Here is a 25333-nt window from a genome sequence, read left to right on the forward strand (position 1 = left end):
TTCCTTAATGGGAAGTAGAATATGAGCTGTTTGGTCTTCCCTTCCCTTCCCTTCCCTTCCCTTCCCTTCCCTTCCCTTCCCTTCCCTTCCCTTCCCTTCCCTTCCCTTCCCTTCCCTTCCCTTCCCTTCCCTTCCCTTCCCTTCCCTTCCCTTCCCTTCCCTTCCGACATTCATGCAGGTTTAGTAGATGCATGCCATGAAGTCTCACGTGTGTATAAAATATACAAGAAATGTGCTCTCACATCTGGTACAGAAATGTGTGTAATAGCTTTTATTAAACCTCTGTGTTTTCATATAAACTGTAAACTCCTCCTTTAGAAAACTTAAGTACTGCATCATCCTTGTTGATAGACTTGCTGTGCGATTAGGACACTGTCTGCCCTCACATAAACTTCTATTTTAATAAAACCATATTGCTGGTAGCAGCTCCTAATGTCCTATTTCTAATAAAACGTGAGAGTTAAGATTAGCTGCGTGCGTACAGGGTTGCTGTTTGACAAATACACCACGTTTGTATAAGTGAATTCCCAGGCAATTAATTTCTATGATTTTTAAGCCGGGTTTTCCTCAGCCATCATACGCTTAATGCCTGCCTTCCTTGACAGTATAGAATAGTTACTGCAAAAAAGGCATAGGAATTAACAGAAAAAATGCACTTTCTGAAGCACATTGACCAGAGGTTTAATTTTTATTTATTTATTTTTAAGTGGGAACTGTAAAAATAAATTAAAAAACTAGCAGCTATTTTTGTGGATAGGGTAAGTCTACAGACACATCCACAACCCAGTGCAGCAAGTGGCAAGAGAGGAGCCTGCTCCATTTTCAAACCTTTTCTTTTGCATAAAACAGAACTGGTCATTAACCTCCTAGAGAAAAGTATCCAAATTCCCCAAGAAACTGGCCAAAACTTAGTCCCAAACAGCTAATATTAACTGTATAACTCATTCTGCCATTTTCTTGGCACTTAATAAGAGTCCTCTAAGCACACGGCCGTAGGAGAGAGTACTCTTGGCCTCAGCATTCTGCCAGAAACTGCTCGAAACCACCTGCCTCCCGTACTGCCAATCTGCTCAGGTTTAGTACCGAGCTAGAAGCGAGAGAGCTCACCACAGCTCCTTCCAAAACCCGAAATTTTCTGGTCAGCAGTGGGCCTGTGATCACGAAGGGTAACGCAGGCAAACAGAAACTCTTCCCTGTTGCCATCAAGTCAAGTGTTTTGTATAGCACGGGCTGCTGCGGCCTTCTGCAGGCAGAGCCTTTTCCGCGGACCCCAAATCTCTGTGCTGTTGGTATGTCAGGCTAAAATCGCTTTGTGCTTTTTCTCCTGGCTTTCCCCTTTCTGAAACAAGAGAATTTGGTTGCACTAGGGGCTCACTGCATTAAACAGATGTGTGGTGCAATAAGAGACCAGGGCAAAACCGTTACTCTAATCTCGGGGAAGAAGCACATCCTGCATGATCCAAACCCTAAAGCTATGGTAATTGGAGAAGCTATTATTGAAGAATAAAATGCATGTCTGTCCCAGGAGTTGGGCAATTAGTCCACAACCCTACCACATCACTCGTATCTGCTTTTAGAGTAATCCCCGTGAACTTACAGAAATGGAAACGTTGATCTGTCCGATAATGCGGATCTCAACGAGACAATTGACAATAATAGGATGTTGCACAGAAGTTAATGTAATGTGCTGGATCGCTGCCTGCCAGACAGACAGACACGGGCAGCCTTCGTACAGTGAAAGGCTATACAAACAGCAAGGCACTCTTTTTTCTGTAAGGAAGCACCGAGGGTGTGCACCAGGTTGAAGTTCGATGGGAAAAGACATCAGTGCAATGGCACATTGTCCCTACAACTGGAAACCTTTGTGGTGTGGGGTTTTCATCCTTGTAGAATAAGGAAAGGTAGGTGTTGGCTTTTGTTTCAGCTCACGGCCAGCACGTTTGGCTGGAAAACAAGTAGTTGGTTCCCAGCTTCACCGTGGGTTTCCTGAGAGACCTGGAAGGCACGTAACACTTCTGTGGCTCAAATGAGAGTGACAGCACGTAGCTAGTTCACGTGGGTTTGAGGGCATCGGTGCATTCACATTTTTCAGGCTGCTGGAGTCTCTTTGGATCAAAGAGACTGTGGAGAGGGGAAGTATTGCTGCTGCTTGTCTTTCACGTTTGTTTACTGATACTTTGGGCTTTGTTTTCAAGGGGTCTCAAAGCACATTTCTTCGTTCATTGCCAACGTGTAGCCAACATTTTTTTTTAAACAAATAAGATTTCCGATGTCTGTTTGAATGAAGTTCCCAAGCATGTGGCAGTATCGAGTGCACAGTGATCGGCCTTCCCATGGAAAATACCACTGCGGGTACCAAACTCCGGGGTGGTTGCCAGAACCTGCAGGCCAGCCCCTGGCATGCTGCAGGCGGTGTTGAAAACCTTTCGGCATCTGCGTGTGTTCTGAGGACCTAGAAAAGGACCGGGAGCAATGCAGATGTTAGGACATCTGCAGCAGGGAGCTGCAGCCATGCGGAGCAGGGGGGATCCTGGTGCTTGCATTGCTCACTGACAGTTTCTCCTAGCTGATCAGGCACAACACAGGGCTGTAATTTTATATATCAAAGCCTTTCACCTGGCAAGCCGAAGTAATAACAACGCCATAGTTGCTGTTTACCTCTTTCAGTAGGGCATTTCTAGAGCCCTCTACAAAAGGGATCGTTTGCGTTTTTTGTGATGAGAAAAGTGAGCAGCTGAGCAGGGAGGGGATTTCTCCAGGTGGCCGGCAGGCTGGGGACCAGACCTCACTTCTGCAGGCCGTATCGTGAGGGTACCGAAGCTATCCAGAGCGCATCTCGGTACAGCATACGGACAAAGAAACGCTGCTAAATGTCATTCTGCTTTTAATCCTCCTATCAGTGTGGAAAAGTAAATGTTTGCTGTGTTTCTGTGTTAATCCTTGCAGCTTTCAGCCGAGCCCCGGTCCCCATGGCTGTGGTCCGAAGGGAGCTGTCCTGTGAGAGTTACCCCATCGAGCTCCGCTGCCCGGGAACAGATGTTATCATGATCGAAAGTGCCAACTACGGGAGGACTGACGATAAAATCTGTGACTCTGATCCTGCTCAGATGGAGAATATCCGCTGTTATCTGCCAGATGCCTATAAGATTATGACTCAAAGGTATAGCATTTAATATTCTGTTTGCTGACTGTTGTTTTTTTAATCCGGTGTGTACACACCAGTTTGTTTGTGTGTTTGCATGAGAAAACGCAGGTACTTAGTGTCTGTGTACGGGCACAGAATTACAGCTATCATTGCTAAACTGTGCATTTACCAGAGTAGGTCAGGATCAAACAATATAAATAACATTTGCGGTAAGTACTGCTAATCAGCCCTCTTGATATCCGCTGACTCTCGATGTTACCTCTGAGATGCCTGTATACCAGTGCTGTTCATGAATACATGTCAAGTCTTTCTCATACATGCCTTTCTTCTGCTGTGCTGTCTTTATATAGATGGCCAGTAATTTCCTTTGAACTATGAATATTTTGTGTTCAGAATAACATTGTCAGTTTTCTCAAATACAAAGGAAATTCTCCAGCGCTCATCATGTTGCCAGCCTCAGTTTTAGGTGGGATCTGCATTTGTAGTCAAGAACTTGTTCAGGATTACTGCTTTTGCAGAAGACTTACTGAATTTCTGTACAAATACTAGTGCAGTTAATTGCTAACACTGCATCTGAAAATGGGAACTGAGGTATGTTCCACGTGGATAGGCTCTTGTAGTGCAGAGCCAGGGCCTAACAGTTTATTCCAATCTGTAGATACGCTGGTTATGGAAAACCTTTAGCTATTGCTAAATTTTTCAGGATATTCTTTGGCACAAGAAGTGGTGTGGGAAGGATTTCTAAGTCACAGTTCTTAATATTTAATCACATTCAGCGTGCTTCTTTCAATAACTACACACAAATAACTATTCAGTACATTTTGCTTTTAATTAAATAGTAATAGAAATGAGTATTTCAGGATATTAATAATAGTATCGACATAGGCAAAGTGCTGCTAATTGATGTCATGACAACAGTGTTTGTATGGTGACCTAATGGCTAAAGCAGTGCAAAGTTTTAATGGAGTATCTTGCCATTGTTTATTGTAAGATTCTTTGCACTAAAAATGGTGTTGTGTGAGCAACAGAAAAGAGGACATGGGTTTCATCTGTATTTGACATGTTAATGAATATTTTTGAGTTCCCTTCAGAGTTGCTCCATGTCAAAGATTTAGAACCCAAGTCGCAGAGAGGTCTCATGACAAATGTGCTCATTGCTGCAAATGGCTTGTATAAGCCCATTTGACTTGGCACTTCTTTAAGTCGAACCCCCCTGCATAGCTGCTTGAAGTCCTGTTTGTAAGATTGCGATGATTACTTTTTCAAAACAAGTGGCAAGGGTAAGAACATGACATCATCCAATGCCTTGAATTCAGCGTGGTTTTAGTAGAATTACTGCAATTCTCCTGTACAGGTTGTTAGTGGCTTCAAGCAGAAACCCTTCATCATCTGCATATTGGCAGAAGAAAACCATGTCATCCCCTTTGTGGGGCCATTACAAAGTATTAATATTTTTATATATATATATGTGGTAGCGTCCTCCAGGCACTAGCTTCCCAGCCATGTGCAGAGCTCTGCAGTCTTCTGGTCAGTCCCCATGTGTAGCAACACTGTTAGCACCTTGCTCAAGGAGAGCACGTAATCATATTGTGTGCCCATGGTGCTGGGATAAGAACTCCCATTGATTACTTGGCTCTGCATACTGTCACTGCCAACCCAAGCTGCTTAGCAGAGAGCTAGCAGGGAAGCGCATCTCTAAGGCAAAGAATCTCTGTTTTCCCATTTAGGCAGGAATGACCAGTGAGGGGGAGATTTCTTGCAAGGCAAATGCGAATCCCTCCTGGATGAATACTAATATCCTTGCCTGATGCTGTTTTTCAGTAAGGACTCTCAGGAAAGGGTGGTAGCTCTTTCCATTTAAGCTATGTGATGATCAATTTCCATGAAGAAGTGCGCAATCGTGTTATTAATTGGGTACTTGTGAGTTTCTTGAAAGTAAATATGACCTGCTTCTAGTTAAAAGGCAGGTTAAAAGGGGAGGGGGACGACGACGACACTCCATTTTGCATTTTTATGCCATTCTCATTTCTCTTTTATCTCCATTAATTCAAAGAGTTGAAAAAAAAAATGAAATAAAACCATTAAAATGAAATACATGCCTAAGATGCAAACCAATCTGCCAGTTCACAGCTCAGAATATGCCTTATAGCTGGGCGTCTGAAAAAGGTAGCGTAAAAGGAAAATCCTGACAGCCTAGTCACTGTGACATTTTCTTCTGAAAGCCTCTACCTGCAAAATTAATCAATTCAGCATTATTTGGGTGGTTTTGCAGATGAATGCAGGTTTTGATACAATTAACTTGTCTTTGCCAATGCTATAGAGGGGGGGCAATGTAACCCTCATGGTAATCGAAGCTGTCTGCATATGGAAAGAAAAAATATATGCACAGTGCATGCTTATTCTGCATTGATTAATTATTGCATTCACAAATACACAGTCCCCTTGTAGGTTTTTTAATAAGTTTTTTAACTGCTAGTAGTTTTTAACCAGCAACACTGTCCCGTCAACTTACAGGCATCATGGCGTGCCTTGCGGGGAGGAGAAGAGTGAAAGGTAGGGAAGAAAAGTGGGTGTCTGAGAGACGGAGCTGTTAGTATGGGAGCCAAGGCTGCGAGCGAGCAGATTTATGGTAGATATTAGAAATTTTTCCCTCAAGGACTCCCCCCAAAAATTGAGCTGGCGTGCTCCTTTCTTCTGTATGTTTATTTAAATTAATTTTGCAGACGAGTGCATGGGGTTATTTTGAAAGGGAAAGGCATAAATCTGATGCTGTGTTTGCGGAGCCCCCTGAGCAGTGAGAACACAAGGAGTTCTTACTGCAACTGTTGCCCTGAAAATCTCTGAAATCTTCAGAGTATTTCTCTAAGTAAAGAAAGTTTAAACAGCTTGTAGGGAGCTATTTTATAGGAAATTAAATCTCTGTGGTCTATTTTGTTTTCAAACTTGCTGGCTCTTCCTTCCAGTGTGAGAGCAACAGCTGCCCATAAAAGCTCAGGAAGAGTGCTTTATGGACTGAAGTTATTCTGATATAATTAGAGAAAAATTATTTCATAGCATGTTTGCTTTGGAGAAATGTCTTTCTGAGGACTGTAACAAACAAATTCTAACCAGGCCCATTGTAAACTGTGCGTACAGTGCCATGGGAGACTTCACCATGTTCTCCCTTGAGCAGCCATGCCACAAAGTTAACGTGTCATCCATTCAGACAGCGAGAGTCCTTCTCAAACAATAGGGAAGAGCAGCCTCCTATTCCCATAAGAAATGCTTTTGTGTTTATAAATGTTAGCGCTGTCATTTACTCTATCAATAATAATAATAATAATAATTGCTTTCAGCATTCTCTCTTGCATTTCTTGAGGATGCTTTCCACCAAGGAAATACGTGTCCCAGAAAGATAAAACCACTGTGGCTCTTTTTGCGTGCTCGTGGTTTCACTAGTCTTTGGAGCCAGTCACTGGCTAAAACTGACCCAAAAATTCAAGGCTTCAGCTCAGGCAAGGGAGTTAAACATTTATTTGCCTCCTCCATGATTCGGACACACGTGTCAGCATGTGCTTCTTCTTGGGCACATGCTGAAGTGTTTTGTTGAGTGAAGATCTGCCCATGTAGTTTCCTGAGGTAAAGCCAATGGAAGGCAGATGGTGGGTGGATCAGGCTTCACGTGGATGTTCGCGGAACTGCTATTAGTACCACCTTTGTTTTTAACTTGGTAATATAAAACAGACCGTTTTATTGAGCTTTTTGTCCTTTCCTGACGGCTTTAACCTTGAAATGAGGGGGAAAGTCTGAATACACACATACACACAAGACAATTGTAGTTTTTGCCTTAAAGGCAAGTTCAAAGCTTCCTTGTTGCTTTCTAGATATGAGGAAAAAAGTGATCCTTCTCGACCCCAGCTGTTGTCTGTTGCTCTTAAGCTGGAGGAAGGGGAGGAAGAAGGAGAGAGGAATGAGACAAAACCAGCAGGTGTAACAGAGGAGCCAGGGGAGAAATATTCACAGGTCTTAACATCTGTTCCCAAAATCAAAGGCAAATTCTTTCTCGCTTTTCACATTTTTGAAGGTAGAAAATATGGAAAGCTCTTGTGAGGGAACTCTCTTGTATCTCAGAAACTCAGAGCTCAGTATGCCAAGGGGACCACTTGCACAAGTCCTTGCACAGCTTGTGCAAGTCCCATTTTTTTGCCATGGTAGTGGGTAGAGAAAGGTACAGCTCCCCCCACAGAGCTGAGTACCATCTACTCTACTATGGCTGTTCGTGCTGCCATTTGCCCCCTCGGCAAAGTCCCCTGGCACGGTGCAGAGTCTGGGCCTTGCAAGTGGGCATTGCATTTTACCTCCGTTGGCTGAGCAGAGAGAAAATTTCTAGTTGCTGAGCTGCAGTTCGATAGCTGAGGTAGTTTCCTTTAGGTTCAAGTCTAAGATGCATGGTTTGGTCCCTGTGGTTTTTGTGGTGGCATTGCTGATTGCTGATGAAGAGTCTAAGTCAAGACCTAGAATATTAAAAAGAAAAGAAAAGAAAACAACAACAACAACAACAAAGAAAGTCAGTGAAATCAAGAGCGTAAGTGTTGTCAGCTCCTAGATGCTCTCTGGCTTCCAGTGAAGCATTTCGCTCCACAAGAGGGCCTGATTCTTTTATGTGAGGAGGGGCACTTCTAATTTCCCTGGGAGCTGGAAGGATGCTGGCAGGCACTTTGCACAGGGTGGGGGAGAAGAAGATTGTACGAACCAGCTTGCATTACATTGCAAAGATTTTTCATCTCCTGAAGGGCTGTGTTTTGTTAATGTTTTTGGTTGATGACCTGAAAAATGCAAGAGTCTGAAACGACTGTCATTATTATTGTAATAATATTGCATCTCGTAGCATGCTGTTATTGATGCTATCAGCACCTGCGATTTTCAAGACGCTTCTCAAATGCCAGTGATCTACTCTTGTCTTAGGAAATAAAGAGGCTGGGTTATCTCTGTTTTACAGGTAGAATAATTCACGTTAATCATTCCTAAAGTGTCTCCTGGTTTTGATCGTGCCAATTTTGGGATGTTCTCCTAGAACCTTTTATGTAAAGTAGCTTGTTCTGTTAAGCATGCAGAAGATGTGCAGGACAAGGAGAACTGCAGACCTGGAGGCTCTGCCTTGTGATGTGATTACAAGGCCATCAGTAGGACCGAACGAGCAGATTTCAGCTGAATTGCAGCACTCTTGTGTCAGGCCCTAAAAAATGGATGGCGTATTTCTCAGAAAACACCACCTTGCTTAGACGTCGTCATCACCTCTGACTCAGATGCAGAATGCCCCATTTGATAGGAACCCCTCCGCCTTCCCCTGCATCCTGAGTACATTTTGTGAAGACTGCCAAGACACTACTCATTTTTCTAAATTTGTGATTACACAGATGGCATGGGAAGTGCATTTCTGAAGAACTGAGATGTTGCAGTGGGAAGCTAGGCTTTTCTCTCACTGGGAAGCATGAGTCTGGCGCTTTGAGATCACCATATGAAAAGCATCAATATGGAAAAATACTAATGTTTCAGTTAAAGCAGTGTTTTCTGTAACCAGTAGAAATGAACAGGGGATACCGAAGCTCATGTTCATCAGATTCTGACTTTAAATCCTAGAAAACAAACCTTACCACTTGGTTAAGCAATCTATTTTCTCGCTGTGCAGGAAGATAGATTAAAATGAAGCAAAGTCTACTAATCTCTTCTGCACCTTGACCCTGGGACAAGGGCACGTACACTATTCCTAAGAGGAGAAAAAAAAATAAAAATCAAATGCTAGTGGAGCAGTGTGCACTGAACTGTTGAATCACTCTGAAAATGATCGCTACTTCCCAGCCTGTACAGTCTTAATTTATCCTACCTCTTCCTTTCTTGAAAATGCTGTCAGACCAAGCAGGAGTAAATTCTGCAAACGACAGCCCCCTGGAATTGCCCTGGTATCCCAGTAAATCAGGGCTTGTCAGCCCCAGCATCTCTGCTGATTGCAGCTGCCATGGTAACAGATGAGGAGAAGGTAGTAGTTTCGGAAGGTAATTAGGTTCCAAACCATGGAAGGCTCTGTAGATCAAAAGTAATGCCCTAGGCTTCCCCAGGTACCAATTGGTAGCCATGACCAGCTATAAAACACCCCACTTAAAAAATAAAGAAATAGCAGACAGTCGCAGTGTGCAGTGGCTGTTGGTTTTTGGTTGATGTTAAGACGTGACTTCAACGTGCTACTGTTTGAAGAAATAGAGGCCTGAGCTGGCAAAACACCAGGCAACTGTTCTAAGGCTGTTTCAGTTTGCCAGTTTTTCTATTTTTCGATTGTTCCCCCCACCATCCCCTGGCCTGAACCGACAGATGGAAGACGTAGGATAATCTTGGGTAACTCATGGCTTGAAGAGGCCTCACAACTGCTGAACGTACCAGGTGCTGGAATCTGTGCAGGGAAAATCCAGGTTTGTTACTCCATCCATTACTCTGCTAGTGTGAAAGTGGCCGGCTCAAGCCTGTCAGAGGGAAGGGACGAGCTAACCCTTGGCAGCCTGCCGCGTGTAGCTCTTGCCGGTGGGAGAAGACCTATGAGAAATGTGCTCCTGTCATCTGTTTTTTTCTAAACATTTGAGGCTTGTTGAGAACAGCTACTAATTTGTACCCGGGGAGGAGCCGTTGAGCAGAGATGGAGATGTTGCTGACAGTGGAGTCTGCCAGTTGAGACGTGCACTGCATGCATTACCACGTTGCAGGAGGTGGGTGCAAGCACACAGAAAGCCTTCCTGTAACTGCAAGGAGGGCAGTGCAGGAATGTGCTGCTCTAGGCCCTCAGGTACAGTTCTCCCCTATTGCTGAAATAGGTTCTATATGATTATCTCAGGTGCCCAAAGTGCAAATTCTGAATTCAGGCACCTTCATCCTGACCGTAGCACCGAAATTGCTGAAGTGATGAGCACTGAGATGTTTCTGCTCAGTCTTCCTCCATCTTTAACCTACCTGAATGTGCCAGTCTTAACGAGGCCGTCACAGGGCCTGGTCTTCAGATGGCTGCTCTTTTGGTCAACAAGATTAGATAGATTTGGAGCATTGCAAAACACTGTGTAAGGTTTTTGTTGTTTGTTTGTTTCAGGTTAAACAGACTTATACTATCTTAAAACAGCAAAGAAATAGCTTAGCTGGAGCAGAAAGAAAAATGGGGGGTCCTTCTTCGTTTTGTCTTCTAGCTAGAAATAATGGCTAAAGGGTTGAGATGTAGGATGACTTTAAAGTATCTATATCATGTTTTGTCTTGCTTTGGTGGTGGTTTGGGGTTTGGTTTTTTTTTGGTTGGTTGGTTGCGTAGGTTTTTTGGTTGATTGGTTGGTTTGGTTTCTTGTTTTGTTTGCTTGTTTTTGGTAAAAAAAAAAAAAAAAAAAAAAAAAAAAAAAAACCTCAGTCTATTCCTGAGGTCAAAATTGGGTTTATACACATGGGTTTGTCAATTCCCTAGGATATTTCAAAGCTTTTATTCAGTAGATTTTTTGACTGCATCATTTTTGGACTGTTTGGCGCTTTAGCTCTATATTCCATTCTCAAATGGGTAAAACCAGCAATGGCCATATACCTCACCCTCTCTGTGTGGGTGACTGGGATTTCTGCATGTCTCTGCAGGACTGCAGATGCTTTCTGCAGACCTTACTCTCACCTTCGCACACCAGCAGTTTGGCAGCCACCACAGGGCTTTGCATTTTCTGTGATCACTCTGCTGATACCAAATGCTTGTGAAGCTTCAGTGTGTTTGCCTGCGTGATGAGGAGACCCAAGCAGGCAAAAGATGGCTGTTGGGCACAAATCCTTCACTTGCCAGTGTCAGAAATATGGCCTGCTGCAGGCAGGGTTCCTGGATCGGCAGTTCAATGTGGTCCCAAAATTTAAGCGCGAGTTTTGCTGGTGGGATGATCTGAAGTTTATTTCAATCTCTTTGGGGAAAAGAGGGAATGAAAGGCTTTTATTGGAAGCAGTGACCCAAGAAAAGGTTCTGCTGCCTTTATGATTCAGGAGAAGGATTTTATGTATCAGTAAGCAGAGCGTACGAGATGCCATGCCGCATCTGTGATGTAAAAGAAGGGCAGGATGTGGGATTTATGATTAGAGCCATCTTCTATGCATTATGCATAAGATAATGCATTGGTGTCGGTTATATACAGTAGAAGCCTTAATTCAGCTGGAGTCCTGCTGACATCGTAAACTGGGAGACAGCAAGTAGTTTATGGGCAGTAGTAGAGCCTCTGGACTGAATTACGGCCTCAGCATTCAGTCTGTTACCAAGTGTTGCAGTTCGTAGTAGGCAGTATATTACAGGCTTTTACTCAGAGTAGGACTGGTGACAAAGAAGGAAGAACTTTATTGCAGAGACACCATGAGGAATAGGAGATGGAGTTATGGGCAAGAGAAATGTACAAAGCTATAAAACTAATGCAAGGGATGAAGGGGGGATTTGGAGCTGGCTGGAAGAAAATAAGCCAGAAAGAGAAGAGGGTTTCCCTGTGCAGTCACTGGTCTGCCCTAGTGCCCTGCAAGGCCCAATCTTGCCTGCTTCGTGGGGCAAGACATGGCATCCCTTTGTGGGCAGGTACACGGACCATCTCTGCCCCCACACCTCCTTTCATCCCAATCCTTTGTAGTTTGAGAGGGGTTTTCACCCAAATGCCCAAGACCTTTTTCATATCCTTTCTAGATTTTCTTTGTTAGCATTAACTCTAATTGCTGGGTATTCTTGATATCCACACAAATGCCCAGAGCCTTTCTGAATTTCGTTATGTCCCTGGTCTTGACTCTCCAGGAGCTCTATGTCCAGCAGGATAATAGCTTAATATGTGAAAAAAAGGATTGGTGTTGTCAGGTTTTAATTCCATTGCTGGCCTCCTCATCTTGTGCCCTCATACTGAAGACATAGGTACCTGAGCTACCTCTTCCATTTCCATTCATGAGCTTGTATGTATTTGTCGTATTACTTCTAATGTCTTCTTTCCAAGTGAGAAAGTTGTGATCTTTCAAATCCTTATTTAGGGGAGTTGTTTTTGGTTTTCTCAGGAGTGTGTGAAGGTTGCCTTGTTTATCTCTGAAGGCCCTTTAATTCTGCCTTGCCATGTTTGAGACAAGATGAGCTGTGCTGTACACTGCGTTCCAGTTTGGGCTGCATCATCTACCCATAGAAAGGCAAAATATTATTTTTATTACTTGCACTCATTGGGGGCCCCCCCCCCCGTTTTTTTTTTCCTGTGAAGGCTACTCATATGATGAAGGTTTTCTTTATCTTAAGCACAAGCAAACTGACAGAGATGGGGAGAAAAAATTGTGATAAATACAAGATTTTGAGGCCTCCTGGGAAAGCCTGCTTCCTCTCTTCCTCACGTGGCTTTGAATTACGCAGGAAGTCTCATTTGACTCAGTATTACAAACCACACAGATACAATAATGTCCCTCCCCCAGATGTCTGTTCTGTTCCTGATAACGATCAGCTCTTTTGGCCACTTGGAAAGCTGGTGGACCAGGGTGTGTGCTCAAGTTAGTACCTTGAATAATCTTCTGCTGGGTACTTGAGCGTTGACTGTGCAAAAACAGATGAGTGATTTTTCACTGTTGGCATTTGTAGGAGCAGGGAAGAAATCCCTCTGAAATGTGCCTGTGTCAGAAGTGTTCCTTGGCATCCTTCTGAATTACTGGCAAAGCTGCAGAGAGCTAAACACAGACATATAATATTCAAGAGACCTTAACAAAAACAAAACAAAAGATCAACCAGAAACCCTAACTGCATGTATACACAGAGAATATAGGTCACCTTCAATGCAGCGGATTAGACCGAGCTCTGGAAAATCAATTTCAGTTGATTAGTTGCACTTGTAGTTAGATGTAAAGAGTTAAAGTCAGGCATCAAACAATGCAAGCTAATGCCTGATGTGTTGGGTTGTGATCCAGAAAACACTCATGTGCTTGTATAACTCTGCATGTGTGAAAGGAGCTGTTTGAAGTCGATGCAGAGGTAAAAGAGCTTAAGGCGATCGCTGCAAGGTTTTTTGTTGTTGTTGTTGTTTTGTTTTGTTTTGTTGTTTTTTTTTTTTTTGTTTTTTGTTTTTGTCTGGATCACGGCCAAAGAGTGATGACACCTGATGGGTCATCTCTCTGAGTAGCTGGAGGCTGATGGGACATACAGGTGCGTAGGCAGCCATCTCCTTCCCTGCAAACCGCATGTGTGAGCAGCTTTGCAAGCCAAGGGTGGGTGGCATCCTACTGTCGTCACTTCCCCCAGTTCTAATTACTGCAGTCTTCTGTATCCAGAGATGGCTGAATTGAAACCGAAGTTGTCAATAAGTTAACAACCAGAAGAGCAAAGGGAGCGGAAGGAAGAGGATGAAAAGTTTATTTTACATTTCTCAGAAGACATCTCATTGCATCTGCTTATAGGCTCAGTTTCAATTAACATCGTGTTCCCCTAAGGTGTATTTTATCAGGAGGCTTTGGGTGGGAGTACCTCTGGGAAGGCCCATGTATTTGTGCTGGTACTGAGAAAGTGAAATAACGTCCTTTGTTGTCTTAACAGCCTTTCTCAATAGCTTAAATTTTAAGAGTTAAAACACTTAAAAGAACTCAGTGCAGCCAGGAGCCTGACTCCCACTGAACTGGCATGAGTCCCAGGTTCCCAGTGTCCAGAAATTTCTTTTGGAAATGGAAGTTCACTCTTAAGTGGCTCTAGTGCCTTTTAATATTTCACTCATGATCTAATTTGGATCTTAAGTATACCAATTTGGAAACAGCCTGCCTGACATCAAGCTCTGAGTTTTTAAACTCGTGTGGTTTAATAAGATTAGCTTGCTGCAGTTCTGATACAGTCTTCAGTGAAATCTCATTCAAATTAAGAATCAGTCAGAGGGGAAGCAGCCTCAAGCAGAAAGCAGGAGTGAGGTGGTGCCAAAAATCAGGGCTCCAGTAGGCTCTGTTGTCTCACCCTTCAGTGAGAGCAGAAACCTTTAATTGCCAAATTAATGCACTGAGGGGAAAAAAAGTATAATTAAGAAATTAGCAACAAATATCCCCCTTTTCAGCTGTCACCTTTGGAGATGTACACAGATATGCACACTTAGAGACTATTACTATAGTGAAAGACTATGCTTTTTGAGACTCCATAATATGCATTGAAATATGTGGGAGCCGAGTTCATTTTTACATGTCCGCTTGAATTATCAGTAATAATTCACAAAGTAGAGCATGGCCACTAAAATGAATGAATAAATAAGTGAGTTTATGGAGTGTTCCTGCCAAATCTGTGTTTTTGGGCTCTCCTGCATAAAAGAATTAATTCATGTTTTTTAATCACGTTAGTTTCTTCCAGTGTTTCCTTGCATTTTAGGAGCTGAACATCTCCACCATGAATTTAATTTCCTCAGTGTCGGTATGGGAAATCCTGATTGTGTACCCTGCTTTTGACCAAAGGTTGCATCTTAATCCCTTCCTCCCAGGGGCATACCCTCAAGTTTGGCAAGTACTGTGCAATTTTCAAATGTGTACCATATTGATAACATGTATATGGAATTAGGGCCCTTCTGGTTCTGATCTGAATTCTGAGCATGTCGGGCATTTTTTGTTCTTCCATGAAGAAAATTCTCAGCAGAGTTTCCATGCATAATTTCACTAGACTGTTTCAGCAAGAATACGGCAGCTGTGGAAGAGGAATGTGAAATCAAGAGCCTGACACTTTTTGAATATCACAAATTTTATTAAGGATCTTACAGAAAGGAGGCAATCTACAGGACACATACATGGCTTTGGTTACAGTCTGGCGTTGCTCAGCTAGAAGAGAAACAAAGCAGCAGTAGCTGCAGCACTAATTTAAAGACATGCTTAGCACTGGCAGCTGAAATGGCCGGAGTATTTAGTCATGACTATAAGGACCACAGGTAAATGTTGAATAATCTTTGAGGTCTGCTGGGATAACTACGCAGCAGGGCTGTAAGCAATCCACAAGATTTCTAGGGTGCATTGAGGATAACTTCCTTGTCCAGGTATTAGACAAACCAACCAGAGGAGAAGCATGACTTGACCTGGTGCTCACTAACATGGAAGAGCTGATTAAAGAGGTCAAGACTGGAGGCAGTCTGGGCTGCTGCCACTACGCCCTGGTTGAGTTTGTGATCTTGAGGAATACGGGCCTGGCAAAGAGCAAAGTCAGGACACTGAACATCCAAAGAGCAAAATTCAAGCTGTTTAAAGACCTAGTAGTTGAGATCCCCTGGAACACTGTCCCTAGGGACAAAGGAGCTGAGCAGAGCTGAAGACTCTTTAAGAATGTTTTCCGTAGAGCACAAGAGCTCTCCATCTGCCTACATAAAGAAGCAGGCAGGGAGGGCAGACAGCCGGGATGGCTGAGCAAGGCCCTGCTGGTCAAACTGAGGCCTAAGAAGGAATCAACCCTTATCTCAACCCTTGAGCCCTTTCCAGCGTATTTTCTCCTTTTTTCCTTTGAGAAAGGGAAGTGAGAGAGCGGTGTAGTGGAGTTCAGCTGCCTAGCTGCATAAAACCACCACAGGGAGGGCTTAACAAGAACAAAATGGTACTAAGATGTTTTGAACACACCACAAAATAGATTTTCTATTGAAAGAGAGACCAAGATTGGCAGAGCTGTGTCTTTTAATGGTGATGAGAGTTGTCCTGTCCTACCTTCAGTGGCAGTTAAAAACATGCTTACATGCAAACTGATCTGCTGAAGTTAGTTGCCATATGATGTAGCTTGAGTGTCTTTGTGTGGAAAAAAATGTTGCAGTAATGGTTAATATGCTCACAGAGCAAGAAGTAGCAAGTAATTTTTTTTTTTTTTCCTGTAGGTTGGCAGAAGTATAAAAATCTAGTACGGTTACATTTAATTATTTCTTCTCTACTTTTTTCCTTTCCAGATGGCTATTGCCATAATAGACCATATACAGTATGATGTTTTAAATATATGCATTTCTTTAACGTGCAATATTTGGCATGTTTGTATATACTTCTTGTATGACTGCATATATGTAGAGAGAAATGTACACATACGAAAGTACAGCAACATGTGCACAGAAAAATAGCAAATGACAGCCTCTTTGAAGAGGAAACTTCACGATTTGTGTCTTTCACTTACACGAAGAGTAGAACGATTGAAAGTCAGGAAGCAATGCATATCTCTTTAGAGGAGAATTAAAGCCAGTATCAACATTCAGAAGACGCTAAAGGTCCTGCAGCATGCTAGCAAATCCAGATTGTTAGGTTATGTATCTTTCAGTGATTTGTTGGTCATCTGTTTTTCTTTCAAACTGTGAAGCAAGTAAGGTGCCCTGGATGTCTGTTAAACTTGGGCTACTCTACCACATGGAATGCTGAAAAATTGCTGTCGCATGCAGGTGTCATGACTTTCAGCTCAGCACCTCCAGACTTCTATGACTGCAAATCTATGAATTGACACAGTGACCATATCTGCTTGTTTTTCCTGTGGTGCGTAAGACCGTGGTTCACAAATAGGGTCCAAGGGAGCTAGCTCCATAATGTGCTCAAGGATATAGCCTTTGGCTTTTATAATCTTAAATTTTTCCATCTTAAATTTTTCCATCATAAAAATTTCCATTTATCCAAAGTCTTTATTATTATTATCAGACAGTGGAGGAAGCCATAACTCTTGCTTTTAATGTTTTCTATTTTATCCTGGCTTTATATCTGCTCGATTCCTTCTTTCTTGCTAGGTGCTTCTCAGAGTCCTTCTGCTCCCAGGTGATCACCATGTTTTCTCTGAAACTGTGAAACCCGTGCTGTTGCATATTTCTGATTAATCCTTGTATCTTTTTGATGTGGTTGCAGGGACTTTCACTAGACCATGTGGACTTCTGTCCTGAACTTCTCTAGGTTAGCTGCACTTTGCCACCTGTAGTCAGATCACCCCGATTTGCCAGCACTGAGGTTCTATATTGTTCAATACAGCCCTTGTGTTGCTGCAACAGCAAATGCTTTCTGCAGGGATATCACCGTGTGTGCCAGGGAGGGCAGTTTCCATGTTCAGTGATTTCCCATGACCAGCATTATAATGAACACTGGATGGGTAGGCAATCTTTGCATCCAGATTTGACACCAAACAGATTTGACATCAGTCTCTGTGTTGGTGGATGTATCACATAACTGGTGAAGAGGGTAATTTCTTTGGTGTTGCACAGTCAGCTATTACAGATTTGCGTTAATATTTTATAAGGGTTTTGTCCTCTGACAGCATTCACTCCCTTTGATCTTTCCACTATGCAGGGAGGCAAAACCCCGGAGTTCTGCTGGGCTGTGCTTGTGGCTCTATATGGCCATCAGAAACAGATAAATCCACGCTCGTATTCCTGGCCTTGGGCTGCATTGAGGGATAATGAAAGCCGTGAGACGGGGGATGTTCCTGCCATTTTATTTCAGCTTTGAGTTAGTGATCATGCTTCATTGAGGCTCTGAGTAATTTGAGATGCAAAGCAACCAGGGCAGCAGAGCACGGTGGAAAGAATAGGGTTATATATACAAGGAGCAAAGCCAGTTGAGTTTGTAGTGGTGGCGGTGTGTGCAGTGGTCACTGAAGTTTCTAGTGGGGCTTTGGAATATCAAGAGCCTGGATCCGATTCTGGCAGGGCTGCAATATTTTAAAGAACTTTTTTTTTTTTTTTTTTTTTTTTTTTCATCAGTGGTCCAGTTTAACCAAGAACATTGCCTAAGGGGCAGTGGTTAGTCTGCTGAGCAAATCTTTGCAGGATCCAGCCTATTACTTTTGAAGATCTTCTGCTGCAGATTTCAGGAGCCCACAGAGAGGAGGGAGAGGGAAGGAAGAAGTGCAGGGCAGTAGGGAGAATGAAGAACATTTTCGAGTGAAACATTAATTTGAGGAATTGGCTTTTTTCATCATGTAGTAAATTCATTAGTCATGTACGATGAGGAAGTTGATTTATGATTGTTAACTATATTGAACTGATGAACATAGCTTCTTGAAATTTAGTGGCCAAATGAAGGCCTCTCCAGGCATTCACAAATCAGACCACTTTAAAACAATTTAATTATTTATTCTGTGTAAATGGGACAGGATATTTCTGGAGTGATGTGTGTATTGCTTTAAGTATAGTTTAGTGTAGATGTGACTAAAGCTCTGTTTGTAACTCCTACCAACTGACTATTGCATGGAGTGGTGGAGGATGGGGAGGACCTTGGCTGAGACTTGGGGGGATGGTTTGGGGGCATTTCCAAAAAAAAAAAAAAAAAATCCATCTGATTCAATCTAGGGCTCTATTCATTTGCTTCCCATAAACTCTATCAGCTTCTGTTTGTAAAGGAGTTAAAGGAGCAAAAAGGAAGGCTATTAATAGCACAGGGTGTCAGCGTTAAACCCCACTATTATGCATATGCACTGCTATTTTTATCGCTGTAGTATGCGGGTCTACTGATGTCCTATCTTGATAGGCCCTGCCTATACATAATTCCCCACCTGTAGACTTTATAACATCAGTGTAATTTTTTGTAAGTGATCGTGTCACCCAGTCATGTCATCTCCAAAGGAAACGACTGCACTGTAAGTGGCGCATCCTTAAGTGCTATCCTAACCAGAAAGAGAAGGAAATAATTAAGACAACATGAATTATGTAAAACAGACTTGAATAAAGAGTGACAGAAGGGTTGGCTTTGACAGCTGGATGTTAAATGAAATTTGTTTCTGTTGTTATAGATGCATAGACTGTTTTTAAATGTATAATTTATTTAGATTTATTTAAGGGGTAGAGGAAAGAAACAAGAAATCCCTGATGCGGAGAATTGAAATAATGAGTTGTTATACACACATAAATAGTCATTACGAAATATTTTATTGGTCTATTTTTGCTGTATTTATAAGGGCATTTTAAGGCTCCTTGAGCCTGCATTTTACATCCACATAGGTACAGTGCAATTCATACAGCAGTCGTTACTGCGTGCTAATTGAGTTAATAACATGAAAAGTGAATACTCCTGGCTCCTCCAGCTTGGTTGTGCTGACAGAATGAATTTATCCTGTAGGGCTCTATCTCAGGCTATCTTTATTCCTCATACCTTTAAGGAGGCCAAAGCTGTAGGTACGGGAAAACTTTCTACTCAAAGCCATAGGAACTTCTCTATGAAGTCAAAACCTCTGCAAAGTACTTAATTTACATTACAATGGGGGGAGCAGGGGTGGGGAAAAAGGGCCATTTCCAAAGAAAGCCTTGGAATGTTGTCTGTGGTGCCACTGATCCTCTGGTTAAAAACCGTACAGTGCTTTGTCATTGTCCAGCACACTGTGGACCAAGAATTAACGCAGAGAGGCGAGAAATGGTTTCTGGGTTTGTTAGACTGAGTCTTGTCTGAACTCATGTGCTATTTGCTAATGACTTTTCCACTTACAGTATATGCAAATGCATGCTATTACTATAAATGTTAATCTTTATAACGATTTTTGAAACCCAGAGTATTCAGCATCCCCTACTGATTTCATGGAGATTTAACTAGACCAGTGCTCAGGACACTGTGAAGCAGGCAGTTGTGGTATAATTTTCCTTCAAGGCAAATTCTTCCCTTCTCTCCTCTCCGATCCCTGCTGTCACTGATTTAGTAGGTTTCACCAGATATAACATTACACATCATGTTATTCCCTATTCTGTTTTTCTGGCATCCTAATATTGTGTTAGAGCTCTTGGATACCCTTGGGGCAAGTGGCAGAAGTTTCTGTGGTCCTAACCGGCTGGCTTGCCAGCACTGTGCTTTTGCTTTTCTCAGTGCAAACACCTTCTGGGGCTTTTAATGCATATATACCCGTTCAATGTAGAAAGATCTCTATTTTTGTGCCTGTCTGTGGCATTTACTTTTCCGTAAGTTGTTTAGAATGAATTGATGTCGCTGATCCTGCTTCTGCTGATCCATTTTGTTGCAGATGTACTTCATGCTTCTGATTGCTGCTGACAGCAGGCTTGTGTGATAGTCTGTATCGCTGGGTGATCGCTTAATTGTCTCTATGACACCCGCAATAATATGGTCAGGAATTTGTCACTCCAGTCATGAAAATCATAAAACGTGGTTTGCTTGCAGATAATGTTGTCACACTTACAGAGAATCCAAACTTGAGCTGCTTCCTTTTCTATTTTTTTTCTTTCCCTTTTTTTTTTTTTCTATTTCCTACATCACTCTTGCACAGTAAAACAGAACCAGTGTACAATTTACTAGGCACACAGGCCAAAATAATGCTATGGTGGGGATCTTTGATCCCTTTTCCAGTGCACACACACCCATGGCAAGCTCAACAGGGGAAAAAGGGCTCATTTCCAAACTCTCCACCTTTCATCCTGATTCCACCCAGAAACATGCAGTGAATGGATTGCTGGGATAATTCCCATTCTCTTTTGTCCTAAAGAGGAAATCATATACCTGCTCATGTCAACAATTAAGATGCAATAGCAGTATTTCATGGCTGCGTGTACCTCTGTTGTCTGTATACGTGACAGACAAATGAAAATTTCCGCAGGGCATTGGGTGCTGAGTTCCATGGTCGAAGCCTCTGGCATTTCTAGAGGTTCATATAATTTTCTTTCTTGTGTGCTTTCTTGGAAACAACCTGAAGAAAACAGAGTTCCCCTCAGTTGAGGTTTGCAGTAGCTTCTGCTTTTTGGAATGAGAGCTGATGCCATTCGTGTAGTCTTCCCTGGGATGAAATGATTGTGTCTACATCTATGCCTGGAAATAGAGTGTTGTAAATACTCTAAAAAAAAAATAGAGTAAGTAAATGCATGAACCCAGGATGGATCCTTCCTATACCAGAGATGATGAGTTTGTACTAGGTGATCAAGGAAGGTTATCGGCAGCATTGACTGCGACCACTCTCAAGTGGCACAGTGCACATGGAGCCTCTCCCAGACCTTTGCCTGGTCCCTGTGGCCACGTGAGAGTTTGGGGATCTCCACAGAAAAGTGGCTACTGAGCCCTGCTGCACAGAGACCAGAATGGGCAGGAAAGCTGGTTGTGACAGGAATCTGCCACATCTGACAGGAAATCGCACTTGGTGCACTTCCCTGTAATTTGAAGGCACTAGGTTTCGGGCCCTATGGAACGGCAACTCTTGAACAAAGTAAGAACAGAGCAATTCCTCTTCTGCAAGCCATTTTTATGTGTGCTTTGGATCAATAGAAAGAATGAAACACTTGTCAACACAGAAATCCTGGGAAGAATGTGTTGAGGGAGGCTGATGCCGTAGTTACCAGAGGAATATATTTGTCTCTCGGCTCTCCAGAAGCCAAAAGACCGTTTCATTCAACTAACATAAAAAATACAAAATAAATGTACTAGCAGATCAAATTCAGATTACTGAAGATGACTTTTGTGTGCTGAATCAATGTTTAGATGGATGTTATGAGCAGAGAGAACTCCCCTGGACAGCTGTTTGCAACTATTACTGCCAATAACCTTCAATTTCTGTTCAATTTTTTGCCCACAGGTTGTTTGGTGTGGAAATGGGTGCGATATATTAATTTCAGCTTTAATTTATATGTGACAGGTTACTTGTGAACAGTAAGTAAAATTCAGTTTCCAAGAAATATTAGAAAACTTCATGTCCGTGACATTCTCGTGTATTAAAATACATGGTTACATCGATAGAGGCCAGAAGCATATTGGATGATCTGTAAAGCTCACTTGGCATCCTTTCCCTTACCATTAAAAAGGTAATGGGGAAGAATGGCAGTGTCTGTATTAGCAGATTTTTTATTTTAATTGAACATTGCATCCTTTGCATTGTTTAATAAAGATCTTTCTGCACGTAAGGGTTTGCATCCATACCAAGCAGTTCTTTCGCTCCTGCCTCTTAGAGGAGTTTAGATGGAAACAAGCCCCCGAGCTACTGGAAACACCTCTGGGGTAGAAGAGATGTGCACAAGGGTCTGTGGAGGACTGGATGATCTTGTACAGTGCTGGTGGTTGTTCTGCTGTTGTTTTGGGGTTGTGTTGGTTTCATTGCTGGTGTTACCTGTGATGTACTGCGTACTAGTGAGTTGAATTCAGAGAATGGCAAGAGATCGAGGCATGCAGTGGCCACAGCCCGGAGGCAGGCAAACGTGGTCACTCTTCAGTGGGATGGCTGCAGGGATGGAAGTCTGCATGATGACTGAGAGAGATTTCAAGGAAAATATTTTGGAAAGGAGTCTGGAGAGGAGGAAGGTGAGAGGGAAAGCTTCCGGATGAAGGCAGAAGTAAGAAGCAGAAGAGCTTGCTGATACAGATGCAAACTTTGATGTGGATCGTCAGGCAACTAACTCAGCAATGCTCCACGTCCTCTGGGGCATGGAAGAAAATGGAGGTTGTCCCTTCCTTCCATCATATCCCAAATTAGATTGTGCCCATGGGGGAGATGTAATTTAATTATCTGCGAGAACCTCGGTGTCGCTGAGACACTGGAGTGGCTTTACAAGCAGTCCTATGACTTCACTGTGCATTCGTTATCCCAGCCCGTTCTCTTGTCATGCCTTCCCCTTTCCAGTTGATAAGAGCCTCTGCCTTTCCATTTGGTCGATTAAATGCTGTAAATTCTGTGATGAGGGGCAAAGCATTAAATTTCTCGAGCGCGTCTGTGCGTCTTATCGTGGAGCCGCTTCCATGTTGTTAACAGTATTTGATTCATACTGAGGGAAAATTGATGACCTGAATCCTCCTCATATAAGAGCTCCATTGTTAACATCTCTTGTTCTCGGTCACCCCTTTTTTTTTTTATGCCTTCTCATTCAATTTATCAAACATGCTTTCAACAATCAAAGGCTAGAAAATCGCTTTCATTCTTGAGGAAGATATTCTGTGTCATTTTGTCGAGATGCAGAGCTAATAAAAAAAAAAAAAAAAAAGGAAAAAAAAAAAGCTAATAAAAAGGGGGGTCGCAGTGCAGAGGCTGCAGCTTAGCACCAGCTCCCAAGTCACGTTAATGGAGGATCGCAGCCAAGGTGACAACAGACCATTCACGGTAAAAGAAAGCTCCCTCACATGCTCAAGGAGCTGTGGGTAAAATCGCCTTTCTCATTGCATCTGTGTTCAGTGCTGAAATGCACACAGTCAGCTCTGGCACATGGTAAACTGCTCGGGGAGGAGGCTTTGAAGGGTGTGAGTTAGAAGCCGTGCAAGGATTGCGTGTGGATTTAAAAGAGTAAGGAATATCGAGGGAGTAAATAGATGAAAGAGAAAGGGCAATTAAAACTGGACGGACAGCATCAACCTGAGTTAAAATGCCCTGTGTGAAGCGGGAGGTTAGAGTTTCAGATGGATTTTGTAGCCTGAGTCAGCTCACTCTGTGTGAACAAGCTGCTCTCACCGTTAGTAAGACCTCTGTTTCATTCACACTGCTGAGACTAATTCTGACTCTCCTTTTAAAACAACTAATTCCCTATTTCTGTAGTCCTGGTGTCAGAATGATCCGACTTACGAAAATACTGAAGTAATTAAGGATGTGGTTGGCTGTGGGATGGACCCCTGCTTAAAAAGAGGTGTGTGCTCAAGAAGCGTCTGGAAGACAGACTTGTTTGTTTTTTAAATAGCCATGAGCCCATGAATAATCCAAATGAAAACAACTTTATGTGCTATGTGCTTCCAGTGACGATACGTGTGACTATCCAGTTTTGAGGGATTTGGCATTTACTGTCAGTACAATCTCTGCTCCAGACGAAGCATGGTAGTATGGCTTTGTGCTTGTGTTTTGACAACTGAAAGGGGTAAGGCTTGTCATTTTGGAAAGTAGCTTTCTTGGGGAATAACAGTGTGAGTTATTATTTTGCTGGCTGCCAGACCCTTTAAAGATGGGCTGGTTCACTTAAAAGCCTAAACAGGAGCCGAGCACTTGGGAGAATCTAGTCCAGAAAATATGATAGTCGTTCATAGAACCTTATCCTGGGCATTCACATTTGCACGAGCAAGATGCGTGCGATTGCCATTTGTTGGAAAGAGGACTGAGTAAGATTCCTGAAAACATAATTGAAAACATCTGTCCTCTAGTCATCATTTCAGTTTTCTTAGAACTGGTAGGTCTGTCTGCTCTATGGCAACTGTAGTGTGCCATCGGAAGGGGTGGGATGATTCCTGATGTTCACACTGGTATGCTAGTAAAATGGGGAAAATAACGTGTGATGTTTTATAGAATAAATTTCTATAAATTACCTGTTTTGAAAGCTGTTCTGTGTACAATGGCTGGGCCAGCAAGCTACCACTTCATCGACAGGTGTGATTCAGAGCACTTCACACTGGCATCTTGCGTTCAGGCCGGTTTGGCATTGCACCTTTCATTAAATCGGAGCAACGTGGTACCTTGCATTGCATGTCATGTCATGTAATCTTCAGGGAAAAGTCCATCGGCCCTGAACTGTGCTCTGGTAGGAGGTTTCTCAGAGTTCACTTTGGACTAATGCTCTCAAGAATGGTTTGGGCAGACTTTGTTTGGGGAACATAGTCAGCACTGTGTCAACGCAGGGAGCTGCCAGCTAGAGGGTATGAGCTTTTAGGTAACAGCTGTACAGAGAAAGTGAATGGGTGTTAAAACCACACGTTTCAGAGCTGCCTGGGAAGTTTCAATCAAATTCTGATTTTTCACTGACAAGTAGGAGAAAGATTACACCTCTGGAATGTTGTTGATTTTGTCCAGAAGAAAAAAAAATAAAAAATAAAAAGGCAAAAAGATTACAACTTAGCTATCTAATTTAAATATCTTCATTCCATGCTTGGCTGCTGTAACCTGACAGCTTTTTCTTTGTAGTCCCAGTAACTGTTGAGATTGTCTTGAGTTGTTTTTCTCCCCATTGGTGCTTGTCACTGCCACCCTCCCAGAGAAGCAGAAAAAGTCCTTTTGTACTGAATTATCAAGCACCCTATGTGATTCACGCTATTTATGTCCTGCTTCTTTTTTCCTCTTTAATGCTTTGGGTGTTTCAGCACCTAGCCAGAAATTGCTGATGCCAATCGCCTCCTACCCATCTAGCTATTACACCTGATAGATAGGTAGTAGAGCTGAATAGCTTGAAGGTATATGCCGTGAAAACCCCTGGGAAATGGTCAAAAATTGCATTTCCAAAAATCCAGCTGGGATCTTTGGGTACACTCCACTTAGGTTTGCCCAGGTGTTTGGGGATGTGGCTTTTCTTCTGGTTTATTAGCCAGTTCGGGGTTTTGCAAAAGTAT

The 25333-nt window shown here is 42.7% G+C and overlaps 1 protein-coding gene across 1 annotated transcript in view; it reads left to right on the plus strand.

Moving 5' to 3' along the window:
* ADGRL3 (adhesion G protein-coupled receptor L3) overlaps window positions 1–23622 on the plus strand; it is a 264971-nt gene extending 241349 nt beyond the window's left edge. The window contains exons 4-5 of the mRNA XM_035325512.1: window positions 2947–3160; window positions 23565–23622. Coding sequence (XP_035181403.1) covers window positions 2947–3160; window positions 23565–23607 — 257 coding nt within the window. The 3' untranslated portion in view covers window positions 23608–23622. The remainder of the gene's footprint in view (window positions 1–2946; window positions 3161–23564) is intronic.
* The last annotated feature ends 1711 nt before the right edge of the window (window positions 23623–25333 follow it).

The sequence above is a fragment of the Oxyura jamaicensis genome, chromosome 4 (genome assembly GCF_011077185.1).
Source record: "Oxyura jamaicensis isolate SHBP4307 breed ruddy duck chromosome 4, BPBGC_Ojam_1.0, whole genome shotgun sequence".
Taxonomy (NCBI): domain Eukaryota; kingdom Metazoa; phylum Chordata; class Aves; order Anseriformes; family Anatidae; genus Oxyura; species Oxyura jamaicensis.